The 13,734-nt window shown below is 41.5% G+C and overlaps 1 protein-coding gene across 1 annotated transcript in view; it reads right to left on the bottom strand.

Moving 5' to 3' along the window:
* Positions 1 to 13,734, bottom strand: part of LOC119856288 (adhesion G-protein coupled receptor V1) — a 336,541-nt gene that overhangs the window by 263,271 nt on the left and 59,536 nt on the right. Inside the window, exons 33-37 of the mRNA XM_043514160.1 lie at positions 11,702 to 11,904; positions 10,880 to 11,056; positions 10,235 to 10,417; positions 8,506 to 8,685; positions 440 to 604 (exon numbers count right to left, since the gene is read on the bottom strand). Coding sequence (XP_043370095.1) covers positions 440 to 604; positions 8,506 to 8,685; positions 10,235 to 10,417; positions 10,880 to 11,056; positions 11,702 to 11,904 — 908 coding nt within the window. The remainder of the gene's footprint in view (positions 1 to 439; positions 605 to 8,505; positions 8,686 to 10,234; positions 10,418 to 10,879; positions 11,057 to 11,701; positions 11,905 to 13,734) is intronic.

The raw sequence follows: 13,734 nt of genomic DNA, 5'->3' as shown, positions 1-13,734 counted from the left end.
GAGGGTCACATGGTAATCGCTGTTCTTTTAAAAAGGATACGTCCTGAATTTATGTTTTATCTCTTCCCAGACCTGGCAAATTGCATGTCTGTTTAGACTGTCAGCTAATGCAATGGAATAACTGTTCTCCATGGTCATTATTACATTTCTATGAAATTTTTATTCTTTTAAAAGAGACAATTTATAACATTTTAAAATGCCACGTTCCTTGGGTGACTTACCCTATACCAAGGTCCTCCAGGGAATGGGCCATCCCTTCTTTTCTGTTTGGAAAGCATGTGGCATGTTGTTAAAACTACTAGATATTTTTTTATTGTGTTTTAACAGACTACAACTGCGTACAAGTCTGTAATGTACAAGTATATAACTACATATGAGAAAGAAGAAAACGTAAGCAAATGTAAGGGAAGCAAATGGGATGTTGAAATATTGGGAGTACCTCATTAAAGTAGAGAGTTCCATTCAGAGGAGTGAGATCATATCTAGCTGCCTCCTCCAAAATCCATATCATTCGGACTGCCCCCCGTCCTCCTTGACTTCGACCCACAGTCAGCAACACAGTTGCAGCAGAGTCTCCAGGTGACTGAGGCTCCTTAACTGTCACCTGTAAAGAAGAGGAGGAGGAGTTAGGGAAGAGCTAAGAAAAAACATTCACGTTATGTTTTTATAACCACTGCCTTTGAAAAATTATAAACATTGCTATCAATGACATCTAAAATTATATTATTCTCAACTGTGTCTCCAAGACACAAGACCAAAAAATCAACAGAAGTTAATGCAGACATGCACTGTTGAATTCTGTTAGCAAAGATTAACCATTTAAGTTATTTCTGTATCCGCTATGATTCAATGCAATTACATACGAGTCACCAGTGGACACAGCACTGGAAAATATACAGTAGAGAACAATCAAACAAGAGCAAAAGAAAGGATTAGATAAATTTACAGGCCTTTTCTATCTTTGATTTCTATGAAAAACATTGTTGCAATATATCATTAATATATTCAACAGATGTTCAGGCAACTCACATTAAATCTCTGGAATTATTATAATACTGAAATGGAATAGATTCAGTCATTCATAGGACAGAAACAATATAAAGGCAATAACTCATAACTGTACATTTTCCACCCCCATGTATTCAGTTCCTGGCATGTTTATTTGTTTTCAGTGTCTGATCAGCATGACCACTATACTGTTATTAATAACCCTAATTTAGGGGAATCTGACTGATTGCTTGACAGCCATTATTACAGAGTACAAGGATTTACATAATCTCTATATCGTTATTTTTCAATAAATGCACTGTGAATGTATACATTTCTCTACTCCAATTGGCTACTATAATTTAGTTGTTCTGATTGGTATCTGTACTTAATTTTCAAGCTATTGGCCAGAAACAAAGATGTCACCCTTATCTTCTTATGACTTCAAGAGGAAGCCACAAACTGTCAGCATTTAGTGGAGAGGGAAAAAATAAATAAATAATTGAAGAAAACAGGGCTGCGAAAGAACTGAAAAGGAAAGTGTTGATTTTTGGGAGGGCGGGGGTTGCATTGTGGAGAGGATGGGGAAAACATTTCAAATCCTTTATTTATTGCCCTCCTGCCAGGCCCAGTCTTGCTGCCATTGAAGTCAATGGATATTTTATAATGGATTTCAGTACGGAAGAGGAACAACCCCTCTTTTCCTCCCTCTTCTCTTACGTCCTTTTCTCTCCCTTCCATAGAGGCAAGCTTGACTCTTGCCTTACACAATAAGGCCAATATTTCAAACCTGAATGTCTAAAGTTAAACTCCCAAATCCACATTTAAGCTCATTAAAAAAAGAGGCTTGATTTTCAAAGGTTCTGAGCATGCCCCAGGACCAGGAGCGTCAATACTGGGAGGACCTACCCATGTTGTGAGATCCCACTTCACAGAGGTTGCAGCTACTGTCTGCAATCTGTGTGTGAAGTAGTTGAGACAAGGGGCCAAGGAAAACATGGCAACTCAGCACTGAGCTCTCACAAGCAGGCCTAGCACAGGTACCAAGTCCTGGTCTTCCTAACCAGAATCCTACTGGAAAAGGGAGATCAGTGATTTAAAAAAAAATTGTGACTACTAAATACAATAACCAAATTATAGCATAACAAGACAGACCAAGGTATTTGTGAAAACTCCCTCTGCAGTTTAAATCACAGTACCTGTTAACTTTGATCCTGAGACCTTTGCTCGACATATATGCACCCACAATCATTAGGTGGGAATAATGTGACAGAACTGGACGTAAATTCAACTAGACTGGAAAGCCAATAGATTCTCTCTCTTCCTGAATCAGGAGGGAAGCCAGCTTTTTTTTTTTTTTAGCATTGGAGTTAACCTGTGTATCCAACACATTCTCTCTCGTAGGCCATTTATTTTTTTTTCCACAATTCCTCCTCTGTTCATTAACTGCTACCTTTCACCTCCCTTCCAAAAACATCTCCTCTCCCCCTAAAAAAATAATTGAAATTCCAAATGTTTCTTAAGGCCTGTCTCCTGCTTATGAAACTGTACTCAGCAATTGGGGAGAAGAAAAAACATCTTGTCTCTTAATGACCAAATGCAAGAATGGAAAATTTCTTACCAAGAATTTCCTTTCTGTTAGCAGCATCTCCCACAATTCTTGACCTCTAGACTGCTCTGCTCACTCTTGCAGCTCATGAAGGTAGATCAAAATTTTGGTGCCACTACTCTGGCCACACTCCATCTGCTCCCACTTGTGGCCAAATAAATTATTCCAAAGCTGTAAAAATTTGTATAACAATATTAGTAACAAATACTTCAAAGGTAACTGACCAACTGTGTACAGGGGATCGCAACTGGAAAAATACAGTTGCATGGTACAGATCCCACTCAGCATCTGGCCTTTTCTCTCTTGAGCCATTTAGGGTGGATAGAATTGTGGGAGACATGGCTAGTGGAAAGGAAATTATCAATATGAAATTTTCCATTCTTCAGCCTAGTCTCTCCCACAGTTCTTGACATCTGGGAAGTAGTGAGTAGTGAACAGATGTAGAAAGGGTTATAGAGAAGGTCAAAAGAAAAGGAAAAGCGGTATCCCTTTTTGCTTATAACATTTTCTCAGAGGGCAAAAATCATTTCTAGACTACCACCTGCACCACCTTTCTGCCAAAGGACACCTCTACAGAGGACAAGAAGTCCACCTTGTAGTGCTTAATAAAGGTGGTAGCAGTTGACCAGGTGACCACCTTACAAATTTCCGCTGTGGGTGCATTAGTTCTTTTTTCCCACAAGGTCACCGGGATTGTGCGGAGTATGCCCTGAGCCCCTTTTGGAACTAGACTCTCTAATGCCTTCTACACTTCCATGCTGCATAGTTTAATCCACCTAGCAATGGAGGACTTGGAAGCTCTGAATCTTTGGTATTTTGGGTGGAAAGATTTGCAAAGAGCATCTTATCTCCTCATGGGCTCTGTACTTTTGAGGCAAATTTTCAGGTTCCTTCTAGCATCTAAAGTGTGCCACTTCTCCTTGCTGGGATGCTGTGGCCTTGGCCGAATGAAGAGAGATCCACCTTTTGTTAAACATGGAAGGAAGAGTTTACTTTCAGGATAAATGATTCCAGAGTTCTGAGCCTCTCATGAAAAATACACAGTAAGTGCCATCAGCTCCAACACTCACCTGACAGATCTGATGGCTATCAGGAAGCAAGTTTAATGAACAAATAAAATGCTGACAATGCATCAGTGGTTCAAAGAGGTGGTTTGTGAGGGCTGTCAATACAAGTGGCAAGTCTTATTTGGGAAAAAGAGGCCTGATCGCTGGCTTGGCTAATTGGACTGCCCTAAGGAATCTGGCTACTGGGGATTCTCTGCCAGAGAGTCTGCAGATCTTGTGAATGTCACGCTGCCAAGGACAGACATCTGATTTGTAATGGTGCTGGGTTGGAGATCTTTGTTAAAGCCTTCTTGAAGAAATCTGAAGATAGACGGAAATGCTGGATTTCTAGGATTTGCTTCCTGATACCAGACACTGAATTTAGTCCAGATAGAGGAGTATGCTTTCACGTCAATACTATTCTAGAAGGAAGAAGTGTCCTGATGACTTTGGAGGGCAAACCCAACAAAACTAGCGTTTCCCCTTTTAATAACCAGGCTGTTAGATGCAGCCAGTTCAGGTCTGGATGAAGAAAAGGACCTTGTGAGAGGATTCCCTGTCTTGTTGGGAGATGTAGTAGTGTTCCTAATTTCAGGTCTATCAGATATGAAAATCAGTGTGGGGTTGCCAGTATTACAGTTGCCTGCTCAGATTTTATTTTCTGGACCACCTTCGCTAACAATAGGAAGGGTGAAAATGCAACAAGAAGGCCCTCTGGACATCTCTACAATAGGCATCTGTCCCCATGAATCTGCGGGCTATTTCTCTGGTGAAGTACTTTGGTCTCTTCACATCCATGTGGTTTGTGAATAGATCAGTTGAGGGCAGTCTGAAGACTGGATGATTAACTTGAAGACTTCCTGATTTACGCACCACTAAAAGTTGTTCGCCTTCCACCTGCTAAGCCAGTCCACTTTTTGGTTCAGGTTTCCCTTTATGAGAACTGTCGTGAGGGAGAAAAAGTTCTGCCCACTTCTTGATTTCCATCACTTTTGCATGTAGCGCTGGACTTCTTGTTCTCTCTTAGTTGTTCCTATTTGTGAGTGTGGTCATGTTGTCTGACTGAATCAGGAAATGGCTCCCCTCTAGGATGGACTGGAAACTTAGTCACTCCAGTTTGACTGCTCTAGTTCTGGGAGGTTTCTGCTGTGGGTCCTTTCTTCCAGGTTGCTTTGGGCTGTTTGGAACAGTGTGCTTCTCAGCCTTCCAGACTGGCATCAGTTGTGAGAGTCAGGGGATCTTGCCCTGGATTGACCACCATTTTAAGGAATTGATCACCTGATGCCCCAGAACCTTCACTTGATCCTTCATGCATCCCAGGGAGTGGTCTCATACCTTTAAAATGACGCCTTGAAGGTGCCTCATGTATCATGGTGCCCATGGAGCGATCTCTATGCATGATACTAAGAGGCCGAGCAGTTCAAGGCCTAGTGCCATAGTGGGTCTTTTGCGGTTCCAGAACAATGCAAGGAGGTCCTGAATCTTCTGGAACCTTTCTATAGAAGGCTATATCCTTACTATCAAAGTGTCTATGTCCATTCCCAAGTAAGTTATTTTAGTGGATGGAATCAAGGAGCTTTTCTTAATATTGATAATAAAGCCATGTGCCTGCAGGAGATTCAATGTCAGGGACATAGCTCTGTGTGCTGTTGCTGGTGATGGAGCTCTGACTGAGATGTCGAGTAGGAAGAGATACAGATGGATAATCTGTGATCTGAGTCTGACTCTGATTACCACCACCATCTTTGTAAAGCCCCATGGGGCCAAGGACAAGTTGAATGGGAGTACCCAGTATTGATAACGCTTTCTGTCGTAAGCAAACCTTTGGTATCTACTGATGCAGGATCTGATCGGGACGTGGAGGTATGCATCCACCAAATACACTGATGTCAGAAAATCCCCCTGGGACAGGGATGACACCATAGAGCAGGGGTGGCGAACCTGTGGCTCCGGAGCCAAATGCGGCGCTTCAGAAGTTAATATGCAACTCCTTGTATAGGCACCGACTCTTGCGCTGGAGCTACAGGCACAAACTTTCCAATGTGCCAGGGGGTGGTCACTGCTCAACCCCTGGCTCTGTCACAGGCCATGCCCCCTGCCCCCTCCCTTAAGCCTGCCGTATCCTCACTCCTCCCCCCCCAAAGAGCCTCCTGCACGCCACGAAACAGCTGATCGGGAGTTGCAGCGGAAGTGCTGATTGGCGGGGTTGCTGGTAGGTGGGAGGTGCTGGGAGCGGGGCGGGGGAGCTAATAGGGGGCTGCTGAAATAGTACTGTGTCTCTTTGGCAATATATATTGGTAAATTCTGGCTCCCTCTCAGGCTCATGTTGGCTACCCCTGCCATAGAGATTAGGGTCTCAATCTGGAACTTAATTTTGTTCATCCACTTGTTGAGCCTTTTGAGATGTAGAATAGTTCAGATTTTCCCTGTATGCTTCTGAACAATGAAGATGCAGAAGAACCCTGAGAAACTTTCTTCTGAAGGGACATTCGCTATTACTTCAGTATCCAGGAAATGATATATATCTCGTTCCGGATTAGGTCATGCTTATTGGGGTCATTCAAGATGTGGGATTGGACAAAGAACAGATGAGGTGGAGCCCATAACTCAAAGGAGTATTCTGGGCTCACTATCTCACTGACCCACTGGTCTGTGGTCAATGCAACCCATTCCTCTAGGAAATCCTTCCCCCTAACTTCATATCAGGGCAGAGGCAGAGACCTATGTGGTCTGTGTCATAAACAGGCTAACAGGGTTCCCACTGGGCTTTTCTCCGGAGCCACAGTTCCAGAGCTTTGTTTTGGAGAACTTGCTGTCCCTTTACTGGTATTTCTGCAAGGATGAAGGCTGAAAGGAGTACCTTTGTCTGAAGGCCAGTCTGTCTTAGAGGCAGGATGTGGCATTGGGAGGGACTGTTTAGATTTTGCAGCATTGTCTGCCACCTGACTGTCTAAGTTTATCTCTCAAAAGCAAGGCGCCCATAAAATTGGCAGAGCACAGCACATTATTTCGAGTGGCTATCCATCTTTCAGTGATGGAGCCATAGGTGGCATCTGGTCACTGAGCTGGAGGCTCTAGCTTTGGTTGAGACTCTCATAGCATCCATTGAAGCCTCTGCAACAGATGATGTTGCTAGGGAAACTTTCTTTAAAATGGAGCCAAAGTCAGGGTGATCTCTACTCTTAAGGGCTCTGAGATCTTCCAGCCAGGAGGGAGAAGAGCTTGCAAAGCAAATAGCTGCTACAGATGCCTGGAGGAAGGCTGAAGAGACTTCAAAGTCTTTTCTGAGAGTGACCTCCATTGTTTCTATCTGTGGTGTTCGGAGGGGATAACCATATCTCTCGCCAGGGATGCTACGGTAGCATCAGTCTTCAGGATTTCGGTAATCTGGTCCTTTGGTTCCTGGATCTCATAGAATTTTATGGTGATTTTTCACAATGTACTTGCCCTTGGTCTGGCTTACCCAATTCATCCCTGATTATTTCCTCAAAGGAGGAGTATAAGGGAATCGCTGCCTGAAGGGAGGATTTCAAGGAGAGGAATTTGCTCTGTGGCTTACTCTCAGGGATCTGTATGGGTTGAATCTGAAGAGTGGATACAACCTTGTTGCACATGGCCACAAATTTATCAGGGAGAAAACAGCTTTGCTAAGTCTTTCCCCAGTCCTGATCGGAGTCAGAGCCTGACAATTCATCATCCTCGGTGGAGGAGACATCACAGGATTCCTACCGCCTACATCTTACAGGCTTTTTCTTCCCCTTTTTTGATTTTTTTCACTTTTTTGCTCACTTAGAGACCATATGAGCTCCAGTGTGGCTTTGGTAAGGCCTTTTGCAGCTAGCTTTCCTAGAGGCCTGGAGACCTCTTGTGAGATCCCTTTCTGAGTCCTCACCTACTGGGGCTCATTCCCGCAGGGAGAGGGAAGGGAAACATTTCCACAGCCCTCTGGCCAAATTGGGAAGGGGGGCTGTCCCCTGGTTCTTTCCCCATGACACTCAAGACCCATTTTAAGACTTGTGACATCTATGAGTCTCCCCTCTCTGTTCTGCAGGGGCCTCTTAGGACTTACCCCCGAATAAGCTGACTGCGGTCCTCCTCATCCTTGGAGCTTCTCCCTATTCTGCACAGAGATTCCAGGTCTGTATCTTCCATTTTGGAGATGCGGCTGCTCTGGTGAGTAGGAGACCCCACATGCCAGTCCGACTCATAGCCCCAGTACCTAACAGAGTTAGGAATGGAAGACTGAGTGCAGGCTTGGCACAACTCACCATCTGCTGAGCTCAGGAAGGCAGTTTCACAGATGGAGCTCCATTTGGATTTCTTTCAGTGCTTTCTAGGCAGGTCTCCCATCCCTAAAAAGATGTGGAGGAGCTAGCAGGGAGGCACTGCAGAGGAGACTTCACCTGGATTCCAACAGTTGACTAAAAACTGGCCCAGTGGGAGGAGTAAGGGAGTGAGAACACTGCTCACATCTGTCCCAGAATTAGTCAAAAAATACCTCTTTAGGCAGATGAAAGAAAGGAGCACTGAAACTAACATCTGCATGCTGCTGTCGAGGCAGAGAATCTGGCCAGAAGCACAAGCCGAGGGGGGTGTGAATAGAGCAGTGACGCCAAAGCACTGATTCACCTCTGTGAGCTGCAAGGGTGAGCAGAGCAGCCCCGATAGCAAGAATTGTGGGAGATGCTGGGCTGCAGAAACAACATTTTGTACAAATATAAAACGTTTAACTGTCTGCATTGCTGAAAGCTACGTTCAGGAAAATCTGTACATTGATAATTGACTCTAAGAAACTATGTGGTTGATGATACATAATGGTCTTCCTGCTTATCCTTAAAACTGAACCATGTTGCTCACACTTACATTCTTTTCTTCGAACCCAAATACGCCAACAGGAGAGTCATTTGGTGGAATAGTGACAGTCACCACAGTGTCATCCCCAAGTCTGGCACCACCTGTCACCCTGATTAAAGTGACGTTGAACAGTTCTAAAAATTCTACTGCAATGTCATCTATGATTGTGACCTCTATCACCCCTGCAGCCTGCAAAAAAAACGAGAACCAATAAAACAATACAGGATACAACAGTGAATTCAGTCTATTTTATTTTATGAATGAAACTCAGAAAAATGAAGTCTTAGATTTTGTAAATTGTAAAAGATTACTAAATTGTTTTAGTTTGGCTCGCAAACTTGCTTATTTATTTATATATTTGGCTTTTGAAAACAAAACCATACCAAAATATTGGAAATATTTTTAAAAACTCATTTAAGCAAACTTTCTGGATTCCTATTAAAATTGTGAGAATTTAACCTACTGAAATCCCAATATACTGTGAATTAAAAGTAATACTGTGAACTTAATAATCACATTTCCATATGGAAATTTTGGGCTTGCTATTATTACAAGTAAAGATCACTATTACTGAAAGTTATTAGACAAAAAAAAAACCAACCACTTTTCAGTTTCTTCACTTTGTATATTTGACAGCACAGTTTTGTTGACAGTCATTCACACTTCCTGCCTCACACACTGCTCTTGAAGAAGCTCACGTGCACACACTTTCCTAGGTCCTGCAAGAGGGTGTCGACTATTAATAGCAGCAGCAGCAAAGCTGGATGTGAAACTGAGAAGCTGGCAGGCAAGCATTTTCACAGCACAGAGAGGAAGGGGTAAGACTTAACTTATGCAGAACTATTACAGCTCTTGGACCCATCCAAGAGGTACTTTTCAACAACAGGAAGGAAGCAGAAAAAACAATTATGAAAATTTGGATGGATTCTTTTAACTATTCCAAGAGTGATCAGAAAACTAATTTTTTTAATTAGTAAATTATTTAAACAATTTAATTTGACAGGTGCCCTTTTTCACAGACTTTTTCACAGTAATACAAAAAAACCCACAATGGTGTACATTGAAAATTGCCAACGCCTTCTCTAATTTGTTATCCCTGGCCCTCATGCTGCAAATATGAAAAGGTGGACGGACTGAATGGCTCCTGCTTATCTCTTCTGCCATACTGTTCTTTAGTATGAAGTAGTACACAGAATGTATTATATTTGGCTCTAAACATGATTTTGTTCACAAAGTATACCTTTGTTTGCCAAGGTCCATTTTCCAACACATGAAATCAGCCACCCCTAAAAGTGCACACTTTGTCTCTCCAAGTGTGATGTGAAATCTAACAATGCAGCTAAAGAAACATAGAAATTCATTATGTAAGTCCACACAAAACATGGCCTAATTATGAGTTTCCCACTTATCAGGCAAAAATAAGGATTTTTTTTTCTTTTTCTTTTTACTGGTGGTGGTGTAAAGACGTAGACCCCAATGTGGCAAACTCTTATGAACATGAGTACTTGTGGCACATATTTCCCTTTAAGTACCTGAGTAGTGCCATTAAAGTCAATGGGACTGACTATGCATATGCCTAAAGTTAAGTACCTGTGTACATGTTCACAGGATTTGGACCACAAATAGTAAGCAGAAATGTCCTCTGAGACTTTACACTCATATCTTTTAAAGGAAACAAATGCAAAAGACCCTGAGACTTCTTAACTCAGAAATGTTTATATTTTCAGCAACATCATACTTGTCCATCTGCAAATGTAAGGTTTCCAAATGATGGCGTAAAATCTTCCACGCTAGCGCTGGCAGGCATGGCTTCCCAGTATAGTTTTACTGACCCAAACCTCCCAGCCTTCCGAACAACTGGCAGCTTCAGTATATTCTGTGGTGGAGGCACCTCATAACCAGCAACTGCTCCAGTAAAATCCTGAAAATTCAGAAAACATGTTGAGTGCCAAGGCAAATGTGTTTCTCTTTTTTCATCCCCTGCAAAAAGACTGATACCAAAATGTTCAAAAAAGTAGCCAGAAGTGAGGGGCTATGCATTAAAGTAATGAGTTAGCCCCTTTATATATAATGTATAAAACAAGACAGTAATATTGATTATTATTAGTAGTAGTAGTATTATAATTACAGAAAGATCAAATTGTTAATCTGACGTAGTTAGGGTAAAAATAACCCACTAGTGTTTTAGCAATTCCAATGTTCTCATGAACAAAGTATCATTAGGAGCAAGAAAACTTTTGTATAGAAATTGCTTGACCAGTATCTGGTCAATGTAACTGATGTTTAGTGCTAGAAATCTTTTAAAGACTATTTTTAAATGCAGCCTGAAAACACAGAACCTACTGCTAGAATACAATAGTAAATGTTTAAAATTCAGTCTTACCTTCATAACATTGAAACTAAATATTCCTCTGGGGTCATCATTCTCTTCAATTGTTACCTCAGCTATTTCTAACCCAAGTCTCTTCACACTTGGCTGCCCTTCAGCAAGAGAAGAATCTACCAGATGCACATCAGTAATGTTGACTACAAATCCTTCCTGTAATTCTGGAACATTATCCTGTGAAAATGTTTTTAAAACGTCACCCCCATTGTAAGTTCATGTTATAAAATGGATATTATGAAAGGAGGAAACTGACTGGCTGCTGACTGAGCAGAATCAGATAAAACCACAGCAGTTGAGATTAAATAACTAATTCCCTACCTCACATCACATCACCTATGAAAAGGGGGGAAAGGATTTCTGAAAACACTGCTGACTAGGAGGACCTGAAGGATTTTGAACATCCTATAAAAACACATTTTTATTGGTCATGATAAAGTCTAGGGGCCCCAATCAATTGATGTTTTTTAAACCTGAACAATAAATCTGTTAAAAGGCATATAAAGTGAAATACATTATTTTACACAGTTTGAAGTTGTGCCAAATTTATAACCCAACATGTTCCTGAGAGGGTTTAAAATTCACCACAAACAAGTTTCCATAAAACCAAATTACTCATTTCACAGTAAACAAAGCAAAGGATTTGGATTGCTCACAACCTAGTTACCAGAGTCCAGACTCTGCTGAAACAGATTTAATGAGCCAATTTTTCTCCTACAATACTTATTGAATGTTACACTTTTCTTTTTGCCCCTGGACAGAACCTACACTATAATCTTCCTTAAAATATAACAAAAACTGGTCTTCTTTTCATTTACTCACAGGCAAAATGGTGACTATAACGTAAGTCATGATTGTGTTCTCTGCCATAATTATTGTTTCTTTTTCTATCACATAATCCTTATTCTCCGTGGCTTGGTTGAAGGGCTGAAGGGCAAAATTAGGTTTGGCGCTCAACTGTACTGCAATATCTCCAACAAATCCTTGTTCTCGAAGAATTTGTAAAGTAACAACAGTAGGATTCTCTGCAAGATGAAATGGGAAAGAAATCTATATTAGCTCTGGTAAAAACCCATCAACATATGATTGCTCTAACCCTTTCCCTGCTGGTTTTCCACTTCATCTCACTGTGCTAGAATTATCCTGTTAATCACTCACTGAAATCAATGGAATGTTAGAGCATGAATTCATGTTCAACATTACAACCAGTGCACTCTATACCTAAAAATTTAGTAACTCAAGCTGTTTGAAAGCACATAGGGGATATTTGAATCTCTGCACAGAATGCAGGGGCGGGTAGCATTCTGAGAGGAAAATTTTTGGAGAAACATAAGAATTGAATTTTGCGATACAAAACCTTTACTTTAATGTACACATTCTCAGTCAGTTCCCCTCTCCCTCCAGTGCCCTGTTTTGAGTGCTCTTCATGCATTTTAAATAATTCTGAAGTCACTATTGATACTGATATAGGAAACAACCTCTGTGGCAGTGATTCTGGTGGGGATATTCAGGGATTGCCCTTTATTCGTGCATGTCTAAATCTCAAATTCCCCAGAAAAAGAAATGCACTCATACTGGTGATGACTCAAATCCCCTTTGGGAAACTAGATTTTCACCAGAGTCCAAGAAATTGCAGAACACTTAGGGTGTGGCTGGAAGTCCTATATCTAGGGCAGGAGGGGGGTAAAAGTGGATAAAAGAAACAAACCAGGAAGGCTAAGGGTAAGACAAAAGGAAGGAAAAAGGTAACTAGTGTATGTTTTTGCTTGTAAATATTGAGCTGCAATTTGGTGTCCATTTCCATTACTTTTCATCTGGAAAAGCCCTACATGCAACATGCTCTAAAATACTAAAAGAAGGAATAATTTACAGATTAAACTCCAATAAATTGTGCCAAACACAAATCATTGTAATGCAATAGCATGGGGAATATGTTTTATACATATGTATAGAACACATAAGTTACTACAAAATTCATCTTGATTACATCGGCTGGGCACACTACACTTTTGACTGAGAAACTGTGGCAGGGAAGGATGAGGGGCCAGGCTCCTAAAAGCATATTTTATGCACAGAAAAGGGCACACAACAGACTATTTTCCTCTGTCTTTGTAGAACTTCCAGGATGGAAGTTGTGGGTGAATCCTGATAGCCCTGCTGGTAGAGACAAGAGTGGGGGGAAAAAACAACATGTCTGGTGGGGAGATGGAAGCAGGGGGAACTCTCCTTGTAGAGAAAAAGATTTCAGGTGGGGTCTCTGCTATTAGAGCTGGGTGGAGAACTGGGTGATTTTTTTCAAAATGAATTTTTTCTTCAGATTTCTGTTTTGTGGAGAATTTCAAATGTATTTTTGTTTCAATTTGAAACAAAAACAACTTCAGAAATCTTGGTTTCAGAGTAGCAGCCGTGTTAGTCTGTATTCGCAAAAAGAAAAACAGTACTTGTGGCACCTTAGAGACTAACAAATTTATTAGAGCATAAGCTTAAATGCATCTGATGAAGTGAGCTGTAGCTCACGAAAGCTTATGCTCTAATAAATGTGTTAGTCTCTAAGGTGCCACAAGTACTGCTTTTCTTTTTTCAGAAATCTTGAAATCCTGCACAAAATAGAAATCTGGAAAAAGGCATTTTGAAAAATCAAAATGTTTAGTCTCGATATTTTCTAAACAAAATTGTACGTGGTGGGCAGATGGGGAGCCAGAAGCCTGGAAGCCCCAGCCAATTGGGCGGCTGAGGAGATGGGACCCTGGAGCTCCCAGGACTACCTGACCCCTGAGTCAGCCCAACTCCCAGTTGGCTACCAAGAAGCAAGATGGGCAAACTGTTGTCTGGGTTCTGCCAGAGCTTCATTTCAA

Source organism: Dermochelys coriacea, chromosome 5 (assembly GCF_009764565.3).
Source record: "Dermochelys coriacea isolate rDerCor1 chromosome 5, rDerCor1.pri.v4, whole genome shotgun sequence".
Lineage (NCBI taxonomy): Eukaryota > Metazoa > Chordata > Testudines > Dermochelyidae > Dermochelys > Dermochelys coriacea.
Note: the sequence above shows the minus strand (reverse complement) of the source record. Positions and strands in the feature narration are given on the sequence as shown.